Here is a 26,700-nt window from a genome sequence, read left to right as displayed (position 1 = left end):
TACACCTTCTTCAGTCTTTCATGAATGCGTATGGGCGTTTCACCTTCTGCATTCAAGAATTCAATCACACAACGCTGTCTCAAACGAACATCGATGTCGGCCATCTTACAAACTTCTGCTGTACTGCCACCTGTTGACACAGAAAGGATTGCAGAAGAAGGTTTGAGGAATGGCGCCAAATTCAAATTTTTCACTTAACTTAATTTTTTTAAGTAGAAAAAAAATGGGAGGCATTACTTTTTGACCGACCCTCGTATATTCCGACACTGTGTGATTTCGTATAAAGCATCTGCACAACGACTGGAATTCACGGTATCCAGTTCTATGGCGTTGTACGGTAAGTTCGTTGATTTAAGAAAAGCGTACGGGGCCTGAAGATGTCAAAATCAACTGCCGAAACCGGTTGTTTTCAGAATAAAGTAAAATATCTTAAAGTGTGCGGCTGCTGGTAACGTTAATTGACATGGAAAATTACAGACCAGCCGGCGTCCCTTGGTCATAATGGACCAACTGAGATTGTGTGTTGTTGTTACACCTTCCGCAAACAACAGGCGAATCACTTCCCCCTTTTCTTGTTTGGGGCAGATCGGCAAAGGAGCTGTCACGTATCACGGCCTGCTACAATAGAACGTCTATCGCGGGGATATGAGCGACACCTTGTTTAGAATTGGTGCAGACGACAATACTTCAGCCCTGGATGATACCAGACAAACTTGCTGACACCTCACAAAAACCTTTCGTGGTTCACTAGCTACACTGGACTAGATTAAACGGGCTTTTTCTGTCTTTTTTTCAGATTTAGACTGACAGGAGTTACAAGGTGTGCCGCTGGTCGCCTCAAATTCAACACATCTGGGGAGAATTGGTGCGGTGTAAATTTTGTAATATTCCCCACACAATTTTTTGTAATGTACTTTAGGCTCAATAATAATCCCGAGCATTACTTCTCCGTCGCCTTTCCTCCCATGAAAACGCTTTCTTTAGGACGTTACAGTGATAATACACCTTAGGAAAGACGTGTTGAAGTCTGTCTGCAAGGAACTGTTAAATCCAGTCTGAAACATGGTCCAGTACTCGGCAAGCTCGTATTTCTTTCCACTAGATGGCAGTGCAAGATAACGTCTAGTGCTTTCCTAACGCCAGTGACCACGGAATCCTCCTGAGCGCCGGTGTCTAAGGCACTGTGCATTCATGGAGGAACACAAGCAGCCGAGTTTCGCAGTATCCCTGTTGAGTTTCATAGAGAGTAAATGTTTCGTTCTCTAAGAACGTCATAATACGTGAGCACGAAACATGCTGCAGGATTTTACAACAGTCTGACGTCAACGATTTAGGTCTGTAATTTTGTGCATCAATCTTAGGAACCTCCTTGAAAACCGGAATGTCTGTCTCACTCAGCCTGTGTGGAATCTTACAGGTATCTCATCCGGCTCAGTCGACGCTCTACTACTAGGAGATCGTAGTAGCTACTCTGTTGCGCTATCGCTTGCCTCCTTTTTCGGCGTTCGTGCGATGGTTGAAAGGAGGTACCGTGTTACGATCTCCCGCCGTGAAACAGTTTTCGAAGACCGAATTCAGTATTCCGCCCTTCTCTCTGTCATTTTCCGTTTGAATGTCAGTGAGTGACAGTACAGGCTACTCGACTCGCCAACAGATCTTGCCTTTCGGTCAGATTATTTGGCAAAATTTTACATTGCGGGTCACCCTGAACGCCGTGGGTATCACGTGCGAGTGGAGTGCCGATAAGCTCCGTGTTGAGCGCCACTGCCCCAGACACAAACTGGCCTTGGCATCTGCTGTGTGAGATGCTGGGCAGAAATACGCAGGACGTCATACGTATGCAAGCACTGCGGCGGGGGAGAGAGGGTGGGAGACCCGAGGTGGGAGGGAGACTGCGGGCAGAATAGGTGCGAGGCAACAGTGGCCAGGATCAGGATAAAAGGACAAATGGCAGAATTCGCGACCCGCCGCAGCAAAGCCTGGTACGGTGTGTGGTGGAGCGCGACGCCTTTGGTAAGTCTCTACGCGCGGAATTTCTTTCATCAGCGAGCGGTGTTGCAGGCAGATCGCTTGCCTCAACTTGACAGTCGGTTGTTTACACAGTTACTGACTCATAAAAGCGTTGCCTGTGAAACTCGGGGAAACCGACGTACGAACCGCCACTTTTTCTCAACTTCTTTCCAGGACCTGTAGCGCAACAGTTTTTCCGATGCATTCCTGTACCAGTTCACGTGAGCTATGCACTTATCAGATGACTGTTGCCGGCCCGGGGTGACCGAGCGGTTCTAGGCTCTTCAGTCCGGAACCGCGCTGCTGCTACGGTCGCAGGTTCGAATCCTGCCTCGGGCATGGATGTGTGTGTGATGTCCTTAGGTCAGTTAGGTTCAGGTAGCTCTAAGTCTAGGGGACTGCTGACCTCACATGTCAAGTCCCATACTGCTCAGAGCCATTTGAACGAGATCACTTTTTCTTACATCATAAGTCAAATAAGAGCGCAGTCTCTCTTTTCCTCTTAGTCTCCTGACTGGTTTGCTGCGACCCGCCATGAGTTCCCCTCCTGTGCCAAACTCTTCATCTCAGAGTAGAACTTGTAACCTACATCCTCAATTATTTGCTGGATGTTTTCCAATCTCTCTCATTGAGGTTAGCCAGTGAAGCCTTAACAAATGTCCTACCGTCCTGCACCTTCTGCTTCGCGGTGCTTTCCAAAATGGTTCAAATGGCTCTGAGCACTATGGGACTTAACTTCTGAGATCATCAGTCCCCTAGAACTTAGAACTACTTAAACCTAACTAACCTAAGGACATCACACACATCCATGCTCGAGGCAGGATACGAACAAGCGACCGTAGCGGTCGCGCGGTTCCAGACTGTAGCGCCTAGAACCGGTCGGCCACTCCGGTCGGCCGGTGTTTTCCGTATATCCCAAATATCGATATGTCTCAAATGCTTCGATTCTCTTCTTTCCCAGTTTTCTCCTACCGTCCATGTTTCACTGCCATACAGTGTCGTGCTCCAAACGTAGAGTCTCAGACGTTTCTCCACAGATTAAGGTCCTTGTTTGATACTGGTAGACTTCTCTTGGCCAGGAGTGCTCTTCTTGCCAGTGCTAATCTCGTTTTTATGTCCTCCTTGCTCAGTCTGTCATGGGTTATTGTTAAGTTTCTAATTGTTCTCATTTCTGCTACATCTCATTCTTTTAGTGTTAACTCGGCCGCGCGGGGTAGTCGCGCGGTTTGAGGCGTCTTGCCACAGTTCGTGCAGCTGCCCCGTCGGAGGTTCGAGTCCACCCTCGGGCATGGATGTTGTGTTTTCCTTAGTGCTAGTTAGTCTATGTTAGTTTACGTAGTGTGTAAGGCTAGGGACCGATGACCTTAGCAGTTTGGTCCCTTCGCAATTAACACACATTTGAACATTTTTTAGTGTTTACTCGACTTAAAAAATGGTTCAAATGGCTCTGAGCACTATGGGACTTAATTTCTGAGGTCATGAGTCTTCTAGAACTTAGAACTAGTTAAACTTAATCAACCTAAGAACATCACACACATCCATGCCCGAGGCAGGATTAAAACCTGCGACCGTAGCGGTCGCGCGGTTCCAGACTGCAGCGTCCAGAACCGCTCGGCCACCCCGGACGGCTACTCGGCTTAATCTGACTCCTTATTCTGTACTCATGAGATCGTACATTCCGTTCAGCGCATCCTTCAATTCTCTTTCAATGAGGACAGCAACGTCATCAGAGACTCTTGTTATCGATATCCTTTCACACTGAATTTTCATTGCCTCTGTCATTCCTTCTTCGATCTATAGACTGAAAATTAGGGGCGAAAGGCTAAATCCCTGTCTCATACCCTTTTTTAGTCCGAGCACTGCGTGCTTCGTTTTTCACTCTTATTGTTCCCTCTTAGCTTTTCTACATATTGCATATCACCCGTCTCTCCCTATACCTTACCCCTATCTTCCCCAGAATTTCGAGCATCTTGCACCATTTGACACTGTTGGACGCTTTCTCCATGTCCACAGATCCTATGAACGTGTCTTGATTTTTCTCTAGCTTCTCTGGTGCTTTACTTTTCCTAAAGCCTAACTACTTTTCGCCGAACACACCCTCAATCATTTTTCCCAACCTTCTGTATATTATTCTTGTCAGCAACTTTGATGCGTGAGCTGTTAATTCTCGCACTTGTCGGAACTGTTTTTCCGGAGGTCACATACAGGTAGTACACCGCGAGATTCAGATATTGTACACACCAACGTGAATAGTTGTTTTGTTGCCACTTTCCCCAGAGTCTTTTGAAATTCTGGTTAAGTGGTATGTATCCCCTCTCCCTTATTTGATCTTAATTTCTTTTGAATTCTCATTCTGATACTCTATGCGATATCCCTTCAATGTCGATTCCTGTTTCTTCTTCTGTCACGTCATCAGACACGCCTTCCCCCTCACAGAGGTGTTCAACATAACCTTTCCAGCAAACCGCTCTCTCGTCTGCATTTAACAGTGGAATTTCCATCACACTCTTAATGTTACCATCTTTGGTTTTTTTTTTTTCATCGAACTTTGTTTTGTCTTTACGATGTGCTGAGTCAACGCTTCCGACAATCCTTTTTCTCCGATATCGTCACACTTTTCATGAAGCCATTTCGCCTTACGTTCCTGCATTTTCTGTTTATTTCATTCCTAAGTGACTTGTATTTAAGTATTCCTGAATTTCCCTGAACGTTTTTGGTATTTCCTTCTTTCATTGGTCAACTGAAGTATTTCTTTTGTTACCCACGGCTTCTTCGCAGTTGCGTTCTATCTACTGTTTTCTATCCAGATTCTGTGATTACCCTTTTTTATAAATGTCCATTCCTCTTCAACTGAACTGCCTACTGGGCTATTCGTTATCGCAATATGTATAGTCTCAGAGAAATTGAAGCGCGTCTCTTCATAGCTTTCTACTTCCACATCGCACTTCTTTGCGCACTGATTCTTCCTGACTAACCACACAAACTTCAGCCTGCACTTCGTAAGTCCTAAATTGTGATTTGAGTCTACTGGAAATATTTACTATTGTTACAGGTTGTTTTTGATACGGAGTCTAAACGAACGTCACGTCTGACGTAAGCTTGTTGGATGCGAACGACAATGTAAACTTTAGAGGCATGTTAGAAGCCTTCCTTAAAGTAGCAACATACGTAAGTCGCATTCGCTATGTAATAGAACTTAAAGTTCTCTTGTTTTATCAGTGTTTTACTAAAGCAAGTTAGAATAAGGAGCAAAATCGGACGTTGAATTTATTACGTTATACAGGCAGATTCAAAAAGTTGTGGGGAAGGAGTCGAGACACAGGTATGGAATTGCAGTTACGGTGTTGGAAGTAATGCTGAGGCACCGAGGAGAGCTTTGCGATGTCAGGATTTATGTACGTTACCAACAACAGTTCTGCCAGCACTGATGTCTGTGTGGGACCTCTCATGTCATGCTCCACTCACTGTGAGGTATGCTCCTTGCCGGTGACACACTGTGAGGTATGCTCCTTGCCGGTGACACACTATGAGTTCCGTTCTGAAAGTAGGGCTCCATCTATGGGAGGAAGGCTGCCATTAACGCTACGAGTCATTAACGTAGCAAGTGGAATTTTGTCGTCCGCAAAGTAAAAAGGTCACAAAATATATTGACAAATTTATGTTTCGTAGCTCCACGACAGCGTAATTTGTGCAGTCTTGTATTGCGTTCTCTGAGAAAAAGTCTTTAGGAAAATCAAACTTGAGGCAGTTAACAGGTTTTGCTCTGCTAAATGAGGTATGTCCTGTTACAAACACTATATAATAGACTTTTCAAAACACAGCAAGCAGCGAAATTGGTGGTAGTGTGACTAGGGCCTCCCATTGGGTAGACCGTTTGCCGGGTGCAAGTTTTCCGATTTGACGCCACTTCGGCGACTTGTGCGTCGCTTTAGACGAAATGATGATGATTAGGACAACACAACACCCAGTCCCAGAGCTGAGAAAAATCTCCGACCCACCCGGGAATCAATCCTGGGCCCTTAGGGCCGACATTCAGTTGCGCTGACCACTGAACTACCGGGGGCGGACGAAACAGGAGGTAGTGAGCGAACACTGCGTATCTCTACCTTTACAGGTCGCTGTTCGTAAGCATACGTTATTGACAGGCAGAGGGAGGTAAAAATAAATCTGTGCATTATTTACATAGGAAGTCAATAAATTGAAAATCAAGTAAAATATTCGGTGTCGAAAAACTCAGACAGTTAAAAATAAAGTCTGTCAGGGAATGTACAGTGAAGAACGGAGCGAGGTAAAAAGTCAGTACTGATATTTAACTCTAAGGCCAGAACATGCAACCATACTCTGTTGTGCAGGTATTGACGAATCCTGCACCAACAGCGTGTTTCGTTGTTGTTGTTGTTGTGGCCTTCGGTCCGAATATTGGTCCAATGGAGCTCTCCATGGTGATCTGTCCTATGCACCTCTCATCATCTCTTTATGCCGATTGCCACCTACGTCCACCTCGTCCTGCTTACAGTATTCAAGCGTTCATCTCCATCTACAAATTTTACACGCGACATTTCCTTCCATTACCAAACTGACGACTGCTCGATGTCTCAGAATATGCCCTCTGAACCGTCCTCTTGATTTAGTCAAGATCTTCCATAAATTTCTACTTTCTGCAATTAGATTGAGTACCTACTCATTAGTTATCAACCTGTCTAATCTCCAACGTTCTTGTGTAACACCACGTATCCAGACGTTTTATTGTCTTCTTATCTGAACTGCTTGTCACCTACGTTTCACTTTCATGTAATGATCTTTCAATATACCTTCAAAGAAAAACAATTCATAACACTTAAATTCATATTCAATGTTAATAAATATTTCTTTTTCAGAAATCCTTTTCTTGCTATGCCAAACCTGCCTTTTATATGTTTCTACGCAGGCAGTCATAAGTAATTTTGCTGTCTTAACTATAAAATCTTGTCTACTATTTTAATGTCTCATTTCCTACTCTCATTCTCTAAGAACAGCTCGATTTCATTCGACTGCATACCATTAGCAGTGTCATAATTTTGGTGTAGTTCATGTTACAATCTATTTTCTGGGGAGTGTACATCCTGTTCAACTGATCACCCAGGTCTTATGTTGTCTCTGGCATAATTACAATGTCATCGGCAAACCTCATGAAGAGGCAAAGTTAGTTCTCTTTGCTGATGATACAAGTATAGTAATCACACCTGACAAACAAGAATTAACTGCTGAAATTGTCAATACTGTCTTTCAGAAAATTACCAAGTGGTTCCTTGTAAACGGACTCTCACTGAATTTCGATAAGACACAGTACATACAGTTCCGTACAGTGAATGGTATGACGCCATTAATAAATATAGACCTTAATCAGAAGCATATAGCTAAGGCAGAATATTCCAAATTTTGTAGGTGTGTCCATTAGTGAGAGATTAAATTGGAAGAAACACATTGATGATCTGCTGAAACGTTTGCGTTCAGCTACTTATGCAATAAGGGTCATTGCATATTTTGGTGATAAACATCTTAGTAAATTAGCTTACTACGCCTATTTTCACCCATTGCTTGCATATGGCATCATATTTTGGGGTAATTCATCACTGAAGAGTAAAGTATTAATTGCACAAAAGCTTGTGATCAGCATAATAGCTGGAGTCCACCCAAGATAATCCTGCAGACATTTATTTAAGGATCTAGGGATAATCACAGTAGCTTCTCAGTATATATATACTCTCTTATGAAATTTGTTATTAACAACCAAACCCAATTCAAAAGTAATAGCAGTGTGTGTAACTACAATACTAGGAGAAAGGACGTTCTTCACTATTCAAGATTCAATCTGACTTTGACACAGAAAGGGCTGAATTATGCTGCCTCTAAAGTCTTTGGTCACTTACCAAATAGTATCAAACGTCTGGCAGATAACCAACAAGTATTTAAGAAGAAATTAAAAGAATTTATGAATGACAACTCCTTCTACTCCATAGAGGAATTTTTAGATATAAATAAAGAAAAAAAATACAAAAAAAATTATAAAAAATAAAAAAACACAAAAAAATTAAAATTTGTTATATTAACTTAAGTATGCTGTTAAATTAACTTAATTATGTCATGTATTGGAAAATTTGACTCGTTGCACATCATTACGAAATATCGCATTCATGATCCATGGAACTAGTATTAATCTAATCTAATCAGAGTTTTTGTTTCTCCTGCCTGAAGTTCTATTACCTCTTTAAAATTTCTCCTCTTCTCGATCAAGCAGCTCGTCAGCTGGTCTCACGAGGCTCAGTCGGCCATGTAGCAGTTCCCTTACCGAGGAACGCTCTCGGCAGTATCGGGAATCGGACCCACGCCATTCGCATGACAGACAGCTATGTCGACCTCTCACCTATGGAGGCGCACCCCTCAGAACTACACATTGTACTAAAACAATCTTACACAAGGTGTTCGGAAATTCCCGTTACGAAGTTCTAGGACTTGTAGGGTGGAATACTCCCGGTCTACAACCATTTGAAAACATGTTAGTAACACGACCACTTTTACATGTGATTAGGCGACACCTTTTACGTCATTTGTTTCACAAAAAAAAAAAAATGGTTCAAATGGCTCTGAGCACTATGGGACTTAACATCTATGGTCATCAGTCCCCTAGAACTTAGAACTACTTGAACCTAACTAACCTAAGGACAGCACACAACACCCAGCCATCGCGAGGCAGAGAAAATCCCTGACCCCGCCGGGAATCGAACCCGGGAACCCGGGCGTGGGAAGCGAGAACGCTACCACACGACCACGAGATGCGGGCACTTGTTTTACAGTTCTACCCATCAACAGCCAAAGAAGTTGCACTCGCTGATGCGTTCGCCTCAAGGTGACGCAGTACGGCCTCTTCCAGTTAGTGCGTGCAGAGCCTCCTTGGAGCACAACAGTCACGCTCGCTGACGGTTAAGGTACTCTTGCTCAGAGCCGTTGCGTTGTTGTGGTGAAAAGGATATGCAATGGAGTCGGACGTTGTGGAGAAACGATCTTGATAAAGGCGACGAGCGTCTCTTCCATTACCGGGAGGTTCGCCATTCAGGAGGATCATATCGGTGTACTCTGCAAACGTGAATTCAACCATGTTGCTCTAAAGCTCACAGACACGTGAAATGAACCAGGTCAGAGAGATAGGACAGACGTCAAATGACATCAGCCACTTTGCACATGGCTGCCATGTTGCACACCTACCTAGGAAACATGTTTTCTGTGACAGTAACGGTCCGTTTCTGGACATGAGTTCCTTCTCAACATATTACTCATCCCCCTCTACAAGTTGTAGAGCTTTGGAACGGGAGTTTCCGAACACCATATTTTAATTATTGTCATTCTGTGGTCTCCCAAGTTACAAACGACAGATTATTACACAAGATATAAAAAAAAAATTAATCATGCTCATGGTAACTTTGATGCGCACTCAAAATGTATGCTATGTATTCTTATACGAGTATATGTGGCCAGGATAGAAGAGCATCAGTCCCTCCTCTGTTTATTTGTGCTCTTATATTTTGCGTATGTACCCCATTTACTTTTTATTTTGCATTCTTCCAATAGGTTATTTACGTAACCAGTAAACTAATCATTATAATTATCACTTGATCACCTGGAGTAATTAGGGGTGGACGTGGGTAACTAACGCTATTTTCGTATTACGTGTGTCTGTGGCAAAATGAGAGTAATAAATAATGTTATAAGATTGGCTGCAAATTTTAGAACAACAAAAATAAATGATAAGCAACTTCTGCCGCGCTTATTGACATATCTGACTCGCATTTTATACCCCATATGTCTGTCATTCATTAATTTTCAATTGCCTGTCACAGTATTCACAATTTCAAACATTTATAACAGTTGTAAAATTATTATAAATTTACGAACTATTTAGCAATTAGCTCCTCTCATCGCCACAATTTGTGTAGTATCTTTGCTCTCACTGTATCATTTTTACGAAATAGCAACAGCTGTATTTGACTCAGCCGTAGCCGGCCGGTGTGTCCGAGCGGTTCTAGGCGCTTCAGTCTGGAACCGCGCGACGGCTACGGTCGCAGGTTCGAATCCTGCCTCGGACATGGATGTGACGTCCTTAGGTTAGTTAGCTTTAAGTTCTAGGGGACTGATGACCTCAGATGTTAATTCCCGTAGTGCTGAGAGCCATTTGAACCATTTGACTCAGCCGTCAGTAGCGGCCTCATACTGCTAAGGCCATAGCTTCCCACACCGCCAATCTGGGAAGCGCCTACAAGCCTGCCCTTATCTGCCTGAGGCTCGTTTAGCTGGCTAATGCTGCTGCTATGGCCGAGACACACACACACACCTATCTCACTTTTCATGAAACATCAGCTCCTGCCGCGAGTTGTTGCCGTGCGGTCCAGGGTGTCTTGGCACGGTTCGAGCGGCTTCCGCCGTCGGAGGTTCGAGTCCTCCCTTGGGCACGGATGTGTGTGTTGTCCTTAGCGTAAGTTAAAGTTAGATTGAGTAGTGTGTAAGCTTAGGGACCGATGACCTACGCAGTTTGATCCCATACAACTTACCACCAATTTCCATTTCATCAGCTCCTAATGCTATATAATAAATACAGTTACATTTGAAAAAGCGAACCTGATACCGATATCACTGCAAATGATTTGGGTGTGACAGAGCACCATACATCGTTTGGGAAGCACTTTCTCACAGTCAATCCGATGTAAACGGAATTAAACATTTATGAAACGATTTTGGAAATCAGCCGGTATAGATATTGCGTAAAATGAAGTGATCTCAGACTTGGAAATTACGTGATACTTTCTGAAAGATTAAAACTGTGTGCCGGACAGAGACTCGAACTCGGGAGAAAAGCTTCTGTAAAGTTTGGAAAGTAGGAGACGAGGTACTGGCAGAATTGAAGCTGTGAGGACGGGTCCTGAGTCGTGCTTGGGTAGCTCAGTTGGTAGAGCACGTGCCCGCGAAAGGCAAAGATCCCGAGTTCGAGTCTCGGTCGGGCACACAGTTTTAATCTGCCAGGAAGTTTCATATCAGCGCACACTCCGCTGCAGAGTCAAAATCCCATTCTTGTACATAATGTAGTCGAAATTAGACTGAAGCCCAGATTTTCACTAACTGATCTCCTATAGACCTTGGTGAAAGAAAATGAGATTTGTAACTACGTTTATTGATAAAATTACAGGTTGTTGATCAACGTGCAACTTTTTTGAAGATATTTTGAAGCAAAAGTTCTTTACTTGGCCCAACACATTTGACCTTGCATTATGTTCTACAGAAGCATTGGCTGGTTCATGTGTATTTTTGTGGCAGTGGTCATAGCTTCTGACTACAATGATACGGATGTCATTACAGGTAAAGATTTTTCTTATATCAGCTGGCTGTTATAATTTTGTTTATGATAGTGAATAGTAATTTTATAATAACTACTGAAATAAATGCCAAATTTATGCAGTGAAATTTATATGACTTTCTTTTTCAGGATTTGATTCGGAAGTCACAGACCATCATTTAAGAACCAGTAGTACAGGTATGTATTTTTTCGCGTTATTTCCAAACACATTTCTTGTTCCAAGTAATGCATTTGGTGGTAACTAATCATATTGTGGTAGTTTTATTTCGTGATTTAATAACTGTTTTGAGTGACAATCATGGCACAATCACGAACGAAATCTGTACGGTGGCGGATACAGAAAGACCTCAAGCAGGGCGCGCTAAAGATGTCTTGAGCTACCTTTAATTATTTATTAGTAAACATATTTTTACCAGTCTCGTAGCAATACTTTTACTGAGTAACTACTGTGAATTACTATTATTAATACTTCACAATCAACTGATCACTCTCACCCTCGACTAACCTTCGCGCTCGCACTTGCTACAATCAGGACTTTTTACTTATTGATTCTTCAATCTTAATACTTCTGCCTCTGAATGTAAACTAGCTTCCTTCGGCGAATAGTCCGTATTTATAACGCTACGCATCGAAGGTTCTCTGTACAAGAAAACAGTAGGATATTCGCGATTTTTATCCAACGAATGCCGCACAGAATAAGGTATCGAGATCACTAGAATGGCCGCGACTTTTCTCGTAGGCATTTGTTAGCCACCTGTGTGCCAGACAGAAACGTATAAAATACGATGACGCGGACGTGAGTGGTACTCAGGAAAGTACAACTACTCGATTCAGTTGAGTCGACTGAGGAAAGAAACGAACTAATTGTTTGTGGGCTGACTTGCCCCGCAAGGGGGGGAGGGAGCCACTGAATCCGTAAAATCATTGCTTTAGGTTCTGTACCCTATATTACTTGGAGTGACATTTACTTACCTGTTGCATACCTGTTCCACACATCATTACAGCGTTAATCGTAGTCTGGCTGTAGAATGTATCACTGCGATTTTCTCAAAGATTTACTTGTGGAGTATATATACTCCTGGAAATGGAAAAAATAACACATTGACACCGGTGTGTCACACCCACCATACTTGCTCCGGACACTGCGAGAGGGTTGTACAAGCAATGATCACACGCACGGCACAGCGGACACACCAGGAACCGCGGTGTTGGCCGTCGAATGGCGCTAGCTGCGCAGCATTTGTGCACCGCCGCCGTCAGTGTCAGCCAGTTTGCCGTGGCATACGGAGCTCCATCGCAGTCTTTAACACTGGTAGCATGCCGCGACAGCGTGGACGTGAACCGTATGTGCAGTTGACGGACTTTGAGCGAGGGCGTATAGTGGGCATGCGGGAGGCCGGGTGGACGTACCGCCGAATTGCTCAACACGTGGGGCGTGAGGTCTCCACAGTACATCGATGTTGTCGCCAGTGGTCGGCGGAAGGTGCACGTGCCCGTCGACTTGAGACCGGACCGCAGCGACGCACGGATGCACGCCAAGACCGTAGGATCCTACGCAGTGCCGTAGGGGACCGCACCGCCACTTCCCAGCAAATTAGGGACACTGTTGCTCCTGGGGTATCGGCGAGGACCATTCGCAACCGTCTCCATGAAGCTGGGCTACGGTCCCGCACACCGTTAGGCCGTCTTCCACTCACGCCCCAACATCGTGCAGCCCGCCTCCAGTGGTGTCGCGACAGGCGTGAATGGAGGGACGAATGGAGACGTGTCGTCTTCAGCGATGAGAGTCGCTTCTGCCTTGGTGCCAATGATGGTCGTATGCGTGTTTGGCGCCGTGCAGGTGAGCGCCACAATCAGGACTGCATACGACCGAGGCACACAGGGCCAACACCCGGCATCACGGTGTGGGGAGCGATCTCCTACACTGGCCGTACACCTCTGGTGATCGTCGAGGGGACACTGAATAGTGCACAGTACATCCAAACCGTCATCGAACCCATCGTTCTACCATTCCTAGACCGGCAAGGGAACTTGCTGTTCCAACAGTACAATGCACGGCCGCATGTATCCCGTGCCACCCAACGTGCTCTAGAAGGTGTAAGTCAACTACCCTGGCCAGCAAGATCTCCGGATCTGTCCCCCATTGAGCATGTTTGGGACTGGATGAAGCGTCGTCTCACGCGGTCTGCACGTCCAGCACGAACGCTGGTCCAACTGAGGCGCCAGGTGGAAATGGCATGGCAAGTCGTTCCACAGGACTACATCCAGCATCTCTACGATCGTCTCCATGGGAGAATAGCAGCCTGCATTGCTGCGAAAGGTGGATATACACTGTACTAGTGCCGACATTGTGCATGCTCTGTTGCCTGTGTCTATGTGCCTGTGGTTCTGTCAGTGTGATCATGTGATATATCTGATCCCAGGAATGTGTCAATAAAGTTTCCCCTTCCTGGGACAATGAATTGACGGTGTTCTTATTTCAATTTCCAGGAGTGTATATGAACAGACAACAGCTAAATTTATGAACTCAGTGCTGGCATACAAGCGTTTGAAATATATCCCAGCTTTACAGTAGTACACATACAGTATATTCCAAAGCATTTGCAACAAGCTACTACAGGCGATAGATTAAAGCCAGGGGGAAATTTCTTCCTTCAGAGACAAAATGTTCGTTGACGTTTCCCAGTGTCGCTAGGAGTCCTTTCGTATTCTCTGGTACTGGGACGATGAGATTTCATGAAGACAGTGATATTCAAGTAGAGAAGCATAAGAATGAGTGTCTCTAGGGCGAGAATGATATTTTTGAAGTGAGTCAGGAACTTCAGCTACGCTCGGCCTACCGCCATTCACGAGGGGCAGAAAACAGGATGATGGGCCAGACACACTGCACGCAGACACCGGGGGTGCCTATGGCCTGTCGTCTCTCAGAGGCATAACCAGTCTTAAAGGACGCCTCGTGCTGGTGGGAGGAGGTAGCGAACATTTGTGCCCCTGTGACATGTCACAATGTCATCTGTAAAAAGTCTGTCGTTGTTTTGGAACATGAACTCCATGAATGGCTGCAAATAGCCTGCAAGTAGCTGAGCATGCAGGGGAACTAATCCATTCTGGGTAAACAAAACCCAGACCATCAACAGGCCACCATCAGTTTGCACAGTGCCTTGTTGACGACGTGGATCCATGGCTTCACGGGGTCAGTGCCAAACTCGATCGCTACCATCAGCTCTCATCGACTGAAATCGGGACTCATGTGACCAGACCACGGTTTTGCAATCGCATAGGGTCTGGTTCAAATGACTCTGAGCACTATGCGACTTAACTTCTGAGGTCATCAGTCCCCTAGAACGTAGAACTACTTAAACCTAACTAACCTAAGGACATCACACTCATCCATGCCCAAGGCAGGATTCGAACCTGCGACCGTAGCGGTCGCGCGGTTCCAAACTGAAGCGCCTAGAACCGCTCGGCCACTCCGGCCGGCCACATAGGGTCTAACGGATATGGTCACGAGCCCTGCAGAAGCGCTGTAGACGATTTCGTGCTGTCAGAAAAGACACAAGCGTCGGTCGTCTACTGCCTGGTCTATTGACTAACAGAGACTGCCGACAGTTGAAGAGGGTCGGAATGTGTAATAGGCAGACATCTATCCAGACCATCACACAGGAATTCCAAACTGCATCAGTATCCACTGCAAGTACCATGACAAGAGGGAGGTGAGTTAACTTGGATTTCATGGTCGAGCGGCTGCTCATAAGCCACACATCACGCCAGGAAATGCCACACGACACCTCGCTTGGTGTAAGAAGCGCAAACATTAAACGACTGAACAGTGGGAATGAAGAATAACGGTACACAATGTGACGATCCGATGGCAGGGTGTGGGTATGGCGAATGCCCGGTGAACGTCATCTGCCAGCGTGTGTAGTGCCTACAGTAAAATTCAGAGGCGATGGTGTTACGGTGTAATCATGTTTTTCATGGAGGGGGCATGCACCCGTTGTTGTTTTGTGTGGCACTATCACTGCACAGGCGTACATTGATGTTTTAAGCACCTTCTTGGTTCCCACTGTTGAAGAGCAATTCGCAGATGGTGGATGGCGAACACGATCGAGCACCTATTCATAATGCACGGCCTGTGGCGGAGTGGTTACACGACAATAACATGGTGTAATGGACTGGTATGTACAGAATCCTGACATGAATCCTACAGAACACCTTTGGGATGTTTTGGAACGCCGACTTCGTGCCAGGCCTCACCGACCGACATGGATGCTTTTCCCCAGTGCAGCAGTTCATGAAGAATGGGCTGTCATCCCCCCAAGGAACCTTCCAGTACCTGATTGGACGTATGCTTGTGAGAGTGGGAGCTGTTATCAAGGGTAAAGGTGGGCCAACACAATACTGAATTCCAGTATTGCCAATGGAGGGCGCCACCAACTTGTAAGTTATTTTCAGCCAGGTATACACAAAGTGTATGTACATCGCTAACCCACTAGTTTTATCATCTCCGTGTCTTACTGCAGTTGTCAATATTGTGCTTGATCTCTATTTCGAATGACTTCCTGGGCAGGTAACAGTAGAAAAAAAGAAGAAAGTGAAGTCTGCATCAGTTCTGGAACTAGTTGTGCAAACGGAATGTGCTGAAGCAAATGCCGCACCTTATAAACGGTATTGTTAAAGATTTGCAGCTTGGCATCTTCTGGTGTGCTAAGGATCTCATGATCGACAACATTTACCGACTGTTGCTCAATAAAGATCAACCTGAGGCTGGGAAAGGGCAAGTAATCCCTCACTGACGCCTTGTTTCAGAGCTGCCTACAGCAGAACGAGACCTAGCCCACCAACAGCCCAGTGTCTCACCCCAGATGGCAGTGGTCGCAAAGCACAGCTCGTCAGACCTGAAGGATGTCTGTGGGCAGCAGGTGGTCGGACAGCTGTCGGTGGAGAACGCTGCGGCAGCAGCTGTGCACGCGCTGAGGCACTCTTGCTCCAGCCTGAAGCAGGCCGCCGTCGCGTTCATCAAGGCCCACACCCACCAGGTGGTGATGACGCAGGGTTGGGCAGATGCTACGGTCAGCCACCCGCACTCTGTTGTAGAACTGACTCGCCTGATTGCAGAGTCACCCGCAGAAACCAGGTATGCATGCACTAGATGTGCACCTATTCTCCCAAACCTGTCTATGTATCAGCCTACGAGTTTACAACCTCCAACGCGTCAGTATCCCTCAGCCACTTAGTTTCCTTAGTGGTGTCTGTCCCGTGAAATGCTATGCCAGATATCTCTCAGAATTTGTATCTATAGTTGGCCTTTGTAGTGCATAGTGGCTCTCCCCCTAGAAAAAACTGAAAACTCAAGGGTGTGACGTAGTCACCATGTAGGTGATACCGATCAAATCTTATGAAAGTTTGTATATACCACAGCAGTCTCTGATCGCAAATATTTGTGTATTCAATTACCGGATAAAGAACAGAAAGCCAGCGATAACCTGACATTATGGGTCATGACTGTTTAGCATTTATGAAGATGCTATTGATGGTTTATATATTAATTTTGTTTACTCTGTTAATTTCATGAATACAGGTATCTTTGCTAAGCTGATCCTTCACTGTACATTATTATAGCATTCCGATACAGCGATTGCGCAATGTGGTGGCAACTGCATGTTGGTAGGTGGATTTGCAGGCAGAATTGCTGGAGGCTGTCCCTTCTTGGTGGCGATGCTGGATACCAATTCCAGAAGCGTTCCAGCTATTTAACCATCCATCTGAGGCATTGGAAAGTGGCACAAAAACCCTCTCTCGGAACCAGCACAATATACAATTTTAACATGGCAGTGCACAGTTTTGTAGCTCTTCCCCGACTGACTCTTGGTCCACCTTTTCTACCTAGGCCAACCACAATTTGCGCGCGCTGCACAATTCCGTTCCCGAGGGGAACCACTACACCTTTTATATACTAAAGAACTAAGAACCGCAAGTGAGGATCAGCAATTCACATAACAGCAACCAAACACATTAAATAAAACAGAACATTGTCACATATTGACATTTCTACAAAAAAATTATTCACACAGAAATTACAATTATGTATAGTAAGTTTTGTTCCCTCAACATGAGACAAAGAATTTAAATGACAGATATACTACATTGCATAGAATCACATCATGACATCAAAGTTTTTACAAAGAAAGGAGCAAACAATTTTGTGTTATCTATTCAATCAAGCACATTTACAGAAGCTCAACGATGTAACGTTAAACCAAAGCAAAAGGCAAAATAAATCCGTACAGCATTAGAGCTATGGTGTTGCACATCTTCTATCCGCCTTCAGCAGTTTGCTGACCAGGGTCCAAAAGTACCATGAGATTAATGGTGGTCACTTCTAACACCTGCTATAGTCAGGTTAGTTCTGTATTTCCTTTCCTCTGCTGTGTTTCTCTGCACCCGGTGACTTTGTTCTCTGGGCCACTTTTATCTCTATGTACCTATAATTTGTGTTTCATGTGGAACAGTGTATTGTGTGATATGATAAGCGGCTGCTATGTGGAACTCAGGAGAAGCAATATGTAAAGTAACTAACAGATCTTAGCAATAGTGCGTGTTCTGTTGCCATCATGGGCAGTCCGTCAGCAGCGCTCGCTGTAGCGCGAGACCGTGGGCTGCCATGTGAGCGCACTCGCGCACACAGTGCCTCTGCCTGTGCAGCACGGCAGGCGCGCCACTGGCTCCCAGCCCCACAGTGGCCATGGCCGGACTCCTTAGGTGGCCACCACACTCCTCCACCATCTCTCACATGCGCTAAGTTGTGTCACGCATGTGCACGTTCTGCACACTCATAGTACCACTTACAGAGGTGATAACCATGTGTCGAAGTAAAGGAAAACGCATTTTCCTGTTTTTTGAAATTTTGGATAAACCGGAGGTTACAACTGTGAGAAAAATCATTTTTGAGTTATGATGGCGTTATAGCTGAAGTTTGAGATTCTGTCCATGAGACAGATGCAGCATCTTTCTCTGGATTCTTAGTGAGATCAATTTGCAGTTCAGAACCACTCAACTGCAGTTTACGTTCTATGATTGTGATGTGTCTTACACGTTAGTCCTGAAGGAAATGGGTGAGGAAGAAGAGTTCTTGCTCACTTCCATTCAGCGAACCTTAGACGTTATGTGAATGAAAAATTGTGGGTTTAAGTGCATCATGGTTGCCAGAAAGAAATATTGAAGGAAGAATATGCAGAAATCGTAGTAAGATGTAAAGGAAGTGAATATTCAGCACGGATGTGAGGATATGGCTTGTTTCGAGTGTGTGATTAAAAGACTTTATTGCTACAGTTGCAGGTTCGAATCCTGCCTCGGGCAAATTGTGGGTTTAAGTGCATCATGGTTGCCAGAAAGAAATATTGAAGGAAGAATATGCAGAAGTCGTAGTAAGATGTAAAGGAAGTGAATATTCAGCACAGATGTTAGGATATGGCTTGTTTCGAGTGTGTGATTAAAAGACTTTATTGCTACAGTCGCAGGTTCGAATCCTACCTCGGGCATGGGTGTGTGTGATGTTCTTAGGTCTGTTAGGCTGAAGTAGTTCTAAGTTCTAGGGGACTGATGACCTCAGAAGTTAAGTCCCACAGTGCTCAGAACCATTTGAGCCATTTGCACATATACATAAGTAGTGATGACTGAAAACCACAACAGGTTATCTAAAGCCGGAAAAAACCATAAGGAAACAGAGGAGGATGAGGAAATGAAAGAGTCATAGCAAAAAAAAAAAAAAAAAAAAAAAATTAGAGAAATGAATTGGAAAAGGAAGCAAAGGTTTGTTGGTAAAAGTAGTAAGAAAATCAGCCTAGAGACCAGAATTTATGCTGAGAAAGAGTATGTGGACATGGTGATAATTCACTGATATGCCAAAACATCGTGACTACTGCCCACCGCGACGTTGGATTTCACATGGTGGCGTTGCCGGCATGTGAAGTTGTAACAAAAGTATGCGAGTGGAGTAGCCAAGGACAGAGGGTCACCCTAGCAAAGACACAGGCTACAAATGGGGAAATCCATTGAGATTAACCACTTTGACAAAGGGCAGATCATTATTATGCAGAACCTGTGAACGAGTATCCCAAAAATGGAGAAGCTCATCGAATGCTCATGTGCTACTGTCACGAGCACAATGGAAAGAGGCAGAAGGACAGTGAAACTATCACTGTGTGCTAAAGGCCTAAACGTCCACCACAGTTTACGGAACATGAACGGCTGGCTCTGTAAAATGGGATACTGGTATTGCTGGCATCTGCGCCAAAAGAGCACAGCACTGGTGGATGCGTAAGTGTTTTGGAGGACACCCTTCATTGCACATTGTCAAACACGGAGTTCTGCTTCGTACTGTAGTATCTGTATCTAGTTTGGATATGTACCACAATGCACGCATTTACACTGAATGGTCAAACCACGATCATGTTGCACCAGCTCAGGTCGCTCTGCTTCTACATGGGTTGCAGAAGGCGGTGGATATGGCTTTCTCCGACTTCTGCTCAGGTCTTACTTAAACTGGAATGGTCATATGCGCGAACCTGTAGATTCGAGAAAGGTGACTCGTTTCGAGAGACGGGAGTGCCAGAAATATGACTGAGTAGTGGTTGTAATCATTAAATGATTTCTCCATATGATCGAACGCAGGTATGTGGTTGAATGGAGAGACTTGATTCCAAATCCCGGGCAGCATTCCTAGCGGACAGCGTCACATTAGAGATCTGAAAGTTGGTGTACATTTTCTTACGACCTCAATCAGCACACCATCCACTACTGTTTGTGATCCTTCTCAATCAGTCATCGCGTATAGCCCAGTGGATATATCACCGAACCTCTGGCATGGGATCGAGACAGAATGCATGAGGGATTCGCAAATACCAGTTTCAAATCACGTTCCTTAACCGAATCACTTTCAGAATTGAGCGATTTTATGACGAGGTTCCATCGTGTGTTACGTGTAACCGGACTGCCGGTCTGAAAATATACACTCCTATGATCACCGTCTCGGTATTTGTCTGGAAAAACCATATGATTCATTGGTAATGTCGTACCTCTATTTGCAAAGCAAGTGTAGCTTTTAACACGGATACTTGTGTGCACCTCTAACACCAAGAGTGCTTGTGACAGTAATATACAGTAGTATGTTTCTTAACATATGGCGGTTTGTAAGGCGATAACGCCTATCTTTCTAAGACAAAGTGGTATCACTCACAAGAAAAACTTGAGGCCATGTCCATCCATGGTTGATTTTCTCTCAGTATTATTTCGTATCGGAGGCAATCAGTTATTGACGAAGTATTATACTTAGTAATAGTAGGGACTGTGTGATAGGTTCATCTTGAGCATCTGGCTTATAAAGTATGTGTTTGCGTTCGACATGTGCGAAGGAAATGACTATGTCCAGTCATAAGGAAGGTGTGGGTTTGATGTAGAGTACTGTGATAGCAAAGGGAAGAGTAAGCCACATTACAAGAATGGGTGCCGATATTTTTATTTCCAGAGTCACAGCCGTCAGCAGGGTGTATTTCTGATACTTTGCTCATTGTCAAATGTCATTCAACTGAAACGGCAATGGTAACATATAATTGTAAGTATAGCGATCAAACATAGATGTGAACGATTTCGTAGGATCGTTCTGTCTATGCTTGCTTGGCGTGCAGCGCCGGTGACTTTTGGCACGAAGGATTCACGTTTCCATTAACAGTAGGAGCCGTCCGAATTCAACGACCTGTTGGAGTGTAGGAATATAACAGAGTTAACTGTTGTCCTTTAGATGGCCGAATAGCGATCTAATACTTAGTATGTGTTGGATAGCTTTCGTAAACATGTGAAAATTTGAGAAGAGTCAATATGGACGTGTTTTTTCACCGGACTGTTATTCCCTCCCACATAAATTGCACGATTGACTCCTTCTGCACATTACGCGCTTTTATTTAGTTGAGGGGAAATCGATTGTGGTGCGTGCATCTAGCGTGTGGAAGACATGTTTGCTGATTTCCTAGACATGAGGAACACTTTAGTCGACCTTGTAAAGTATCGGGGTGATTTGGAATCTACTACATCACCGACATCGGTATTCAGGAGTGGAAATATCAGTTTTCTCTATTTTTTTCCGAGTTGCGAGTAAACGTCTTCACATACGTGACAAGTTTCTAGATAGTCACTGGTTTACAGCACGCGCCACCTAGCTAAAGTTTCGGGTTTGTAGAGACATAATTTCCAGACTACATCTTGGGAATTATGTTGCACTAGCGATCGGTATGATGCTGTCAAGTGCTTGATATCGAGAAGTACCGCGAAAATGATATAATATTATGGCAAACGATGCTAAAATATATGTGTTCTTGCTATCCCCGAGTCTGGAGATGGGTGTAGAAAAGCGTGTAAGCAAGCAAGCAGGTTCGGACCAAAAACAGTGACCGAGCGAGGTGGCGCAGTGGTTAGCACACTGGACTCGCATTCGGGAGGACGACGGTTCAATCCCGTCTCCGGCCATCCTGATTTAGGTTTTCCGTGATTCCCCTAAATCGTTTCAGGCAAATGCCGGGATGGTTCCTTTGAAAGGGCACGGCCGATTTCCTTCCCAATCCTTCCCTAACCCGAGCTTGCGCTCGTTGTCTAATGACCTCGTTGTCGACGGGACGTTAAACAATAACCACTACCATCACCAAAAGCAGTGATGTGTTTGTGCTGAGGGGAAACGAGTCCAAACTTGTAGAACAGTTCTGAAAACGACTTGAGTTCGCTGAGGGTGCACTGGTCACGTGCGAGGGGTGGATAACTTGTGATCGTCGGCTGCAGGAAAATATCTAGCGCTGTGAGGAGTATATACGATACTGTCCGTCTTCGCGGTATATGTGCGAACGATGTAAAAGGGGCGATTTTGTATGTTTATTACATCGACGTAGTTGGAGATAGGTTTCATGCTCTAATATTCAAGCTTCTGTCCTCAGTATGAGAGCAGCGTAATTGAGTAAAAGTCTTTCCGTATTTGACGATATGAAGGGGCACTTGGCAGGGCTTAATTGTCGGTGCAATATAGTGATCTGTACAAAATACAATCATAATGCTCTATTAATAAATAAGATCATGCTTTGAGCCAGGACATAGGAGTGTCTACAAACTGATTCGAACAAGAATGGAGGTAAGGAATGTACAGAAAGTTCTGAGAAAGCAAGTGTTCAAAGACAAGTTGAAGCAGACTGTCCATCTCTGGCGAGGATGCCATCACTCATATGGCACTGTGCCATTACGACACCTCCAAACCTGTAGCTGTAGGATACTGAAAATTTGGTACATTTTTCTCTTCTGTATGACAGTGCTTCGAATTCTGTTTGTATAATTGTTCAGAATTCCCCCGTGTGTGCTTAGACAGTGACTACTTCAAAAAAAAAAAAAAAAGTGCACTTACGATTAATGGTGTTTTCACATGATTGCACAGGCCTTTTAGCGGTGTGAACATTTAACATTTCTGAGATGTATATTGACAGCAGGACGAACATTTCTCGAAGGAGCGTTAGACGCACTAGGTATGAGCGCACACTAGACACAGCTCGCAATTTCTGTTGGGATCGTGAGGGACAATGCACCCTGTGTTATTCTGGGAAGCATTGGAGCATCTCTCTCGGTGCTGAACTGTACCACAGCGATGCGTCATCGCATATGGGACCTGGGTGAGAGCGCCTTGGAGCTCTGTGATGTCAGTATAACGCTCGCAGAATTCTAACTGTGTACACGAAAATAGACTCAACTTTCACCTGCAGCGGTGTGGGAGCCTTGGCTCGTGCTGGCTTTAAGTCCAGCGTTGGCTTGCAGCAGCGGCGGAGGCTGTGGTGGGGGCGGCGGCACCGTCGGGAATCGAGTGCTGGGATGTGTCCCTTATTAGCAATCTTTTGTTTAAACTATATTCTATCGATTTCACCCATCAATAGGATGCTGCGAATTATAAAAAAAAGTAGCCCATACATGTAAAGAATACCGATTTAATTAATTTGCATAAATTTTTTATATCAAAGTGATGATAGCGGTACAGTAGTTAATGGTAGGGAGTGCATGAGTGGGTGACATGGAGTGAAACTGCAGGTTAAGTTCATTACACTAGGTTAGTTTGCATAATTTTTAAGTAAAACGCAGTACAAAAGTTTATGGTGGTATGTGGTAAAGAAGAATGGGGCAGAAGTGGAGTTCAAAAGCATGTAAAATTGGAAAAGAGTATCAGAAAATGGTGGGAGGACATAACTAATTACTTAATTTGGTGTCAATGGTGGTAGAATACTTTAAAGAAATGTGAGTGACATGGAAAACCACTTAACAGAACAATAGATTAAGTTCTGACAAAGACCCAAACATTAGGTTAACACACGCAGAGTACATAAGGTTATGCATCATGTTAGCTCCATGTCATTACTTCTTACAAGACCTACCTGTTTACAGAGAGCAGGAAATGATGAGCAAGAGAATTCCAACCCACACAAACTGATTTCTTTTTATAAATAAACAATATACCTTTGAATTTCCTGTTATGAGATCCTTCCTCTCCGCCAATTTCCATATATTCCATACAATGCCTTGAATCCCCTAAATTGTTTAGATAAACAATATTCCACACAGTGTCTAAATTGTTTAAACAATATTCCATACACTACAATCGAATACCCTCCAAATGATCGATCAACTGAGTCTTCTTCCCGCCAGTTCGTAGGAAGAGGTGGCGGTCGGATGGCTTAGGTTAGTAGAGGTTGCATTGTCCTGATGGAATATGAACTCCCCACCAGGGGGCATGGCAGGGGGGCACGGCACTGTCCCACCAGAGAGGTTAACTATTTGATCAGTTTAATTAAGTGGTCTATCAGACTGATAATAGTGAGAGGAGAGGCCTATTCCAATAACTCACACCTGAAAGTGTACCTGTAGCAGAGAGGGGAGAGGGGTGGGGGAACAATAGGTTAAGTGTGGTGACATGGAAAACCACTTAACAGGTTAAGTACCTGTCAATCAAAGGAGAACAATAGGTTTGCCACAGAGTGTACACCTACTCCTGATGTAGGCAACCCACAAAATGGCTCCATAGCCCTGTAGCCCCACTACTAACACGTCTCTTTTCCTTATCATTGTTTTCCGTATATTTCTTTCCTCTCTGATTCTGCACAGAACTTCCTCATTCCTTACCTTATCAGTCCACCTAATTTTCGACATTTGTCTGTAGCACCACATCTCAAATGCTTCTATTCTCTTCTGTTCCAGCTTCCCCACACTCCATGTTTCACTACCAAACAATGCTGTACTCCAGACGTACCTTCTCAGAAATTTCTTCCTCAAATTAAGGCTGATTGTGCACAGAACCTCCTCATTCCTTATCTTATCAGTCCACCTAATTTTCGACATTTGTCTGTAGCACCACATCTCAAATGCTTCTATTCTCTTCCGTTCCAGCTTTCCCACACTCTATGTTTCACTACCATACAATGCTGTACTCCAGACGTACCTTCTCAGAAATTTCTTCCTCAAATTAAGGCCGATATTTGATATTAGTAGGCTTCTCTTGGCCAGGAATGCACTTTTTGCCACTGCTAGACTGATTTTGATGTCCTCCTTGCTCCGTCTGTCACTCGTTATTTTACTGCCTAGGTAGCAGAATTCCTTAACTTCACCTACTTCGTGACAATCGACCCTGATGTTAAGTTTCTCGTTGTTCTTGTTTCCACTACTTCTCATCATCTTCGTCTTTCATCGATTTACTCTCAACCCATATTCTATACTCATTAGACTGTTTATTCCATTCATCAGATCATGCAATTCTTCTTCACTTTCACCCAGGATAGCAATGTCAATCAGCGAATCATATCATTGATATCCTTTCACCTTCAGTTTTAATTCCAATCCTGAACGTTTTATTTCGATCATTGCTTTCTTGATGTACAGTCTGAAAAGTAGGGGTGAAAGGCTACATCCTTGTATTACACACTTTTTAATACAAGCACTTCTTTCTTGGTCATACACTCTTATTATTCCATCTTGGCTATTGTACATATTGTACATGCCCCTTCTTTCCCTATAGCTTACCCCTATTTTTCCCAGAATTTCGAACGTTTAGCACCATTTTACATTGTTGAACGGTTTTTCCAGGTGGACAAATCCTACGAACGTGTCTTTATTTTTCTTTAGTCATGCTTCCATTATTAATCGCAACGTCACAATTGCCTCTCTCGTGCTTTTTTCTTAAACCCAAACTAATAGTCATCTATCGCAATCTCAGTTTTCTTTTCCATTCTTCTGTATATTATTATTATGAGCAACTTGGATGCATGAACTGTTAAGCTGATTGTGCGACAATTTTCGCACTTGACACCTCTTGCCGTCTTCAGAATACTGTGGATGATGTTTTTCTGAAAGTCAAATGGTATGTCGCCAGTCTCATAATACATTCTACACACCAATGTGAATAGTCGTTTTGTTGCCACTTCCCCCAAAGGTTTTAGAAATTCTGATAAAATGTTACATTGTATGCGTCTGGATGTTTTGTGCAGGAACTTTTCTAGTGAAGACAAGAACAGGCTGCTGATAAAGGCAGCTATGGTGGGGGCAACGGCGGACCTGAGGGCCCTGCTGGCAGCGGGAGCCGACGTGGGGGCCAGGGATGAGACCTGGCAGAGCTGGACTGCCCTGCACTGGACAGCTGACAGGGGGCACGTGGAGGCGGCGAGGCTGCTGGTGGAGGCTGGGGCCGAGGTGGGAGCCAGGACCAGGCAAGGGAGCACTGTTCTGCACCTGGCTGCATGCAGTGGCCACGCAGCTGTGGTGCAGCTGTTTACGGACTCCACGATGTACTGCGTCGATCCTAACGCCGCAGATGACTACTTTCAGACCCCGCTGCACTGTGCGGCGTCGTGGGGCCGGCCAGAGGCGGCGTTTGCACTTCTGGTGGCAGGTGCTGACAGGGACGCTACAGATTCCAGTGACCGTACGCCGCTGGACATCGCTGTGAAACGGAATCGGCAGGAGGTGATGCAGATGCTGTTCCCAAGGTAGCAGTCCTCCAAATGTGGAGTAAAGGAATAAAGAATACCAAAAAGTAATTCTGCACTCGTTGTTTGTAGCCATCATTGTGTAGTACACTGAGGTTCTCCAGTAGCACCACATCAAGAGTGACAGTGGAAGATATCAGTAAACAAATGCAAATAGCTTCCGTTTTGGGAAGACAGTCTGAGAATATTTCTCAAACAATCTTTACAAAGCTCATGAACAAATGAAGAACGCTCCCTTCATCACCAGTTCTCCGCCGC

General features: G+C 44.5%; 1 protein-coding gene across 1 annotated transcript; it reads left to right on the top strand.

Annotated features, from left to right (window-relative positions):
- Positions 1-1,900: 1,900 nt before the first annotated feature.
- LOC126294994 (ankyrin homolog) lies at positions 1,901-26,500 on the top strand. The gene is made up of 5 exons (XM_049987240.1): positions 1,901-2,013; positions 11,225-11,394; positions 11,522-11,569; positions 16,202-16,529; positions 25,945-26,500. The coding sequence occupies exons 2-5, from the start codon at positions 11,307-11,309 to the stop codon at positions 26,444-26,446; spliced, it is 966 nt and encodes a 321-aa protein (XP_049843197.1). The 5' UTR covers positions 1,901-2,013; positions 11,225-11,306; the 3' UTR covers positions 26,447-26,500.
- Positions 26,501-26,700: the final 200 nt, after the last annotated feature.

The sequence above is a fragment of the Schistocerca gregaria genome, chromosome 11 (assembly GCF_023897955.1).
Source record: "Schistocerca gregaria isolate iqSchGreg1 chromosome 11, iqSchGreg1.2, whole genome shotgun sequence".
Lineage (NCBI taxonomy): Eukaryota > Metazoa > Arthropoda > Insecta > Orthoptera > Acrididae > Schistocerca > Schistocerca gregaria.
Note: the sequence above shows the minus strand (reverse complement) of the source record. Positions and strands in the feature narration are given on the sequence as shown.

Excerpts from the sequence above, each read along its gene's own strand:
- LOC126294994 (XM_049987240.1), top strand. The coding sequence starts at position 11,307 with ATGTTCTACAGAAGCATTGGCTGGTTCATGTGTATTTTTGTGGCAGTG. Across the intron at positions 11,395-11,521 it reads TGATACGGATGTCATTACAG|GATTTGATTCGGAAGTCACA; the intron begins GTAAAGATTTTT and ends TTTCTTTTTCAG. Across the intron at positions 11,570-16,201 it reads TTTAAGAACCAGTAGTACAG|AGCTGCCTACAGCAGAACGA; the intron begins GTATGTATTTTT and ends GCCTTGTTTCAG.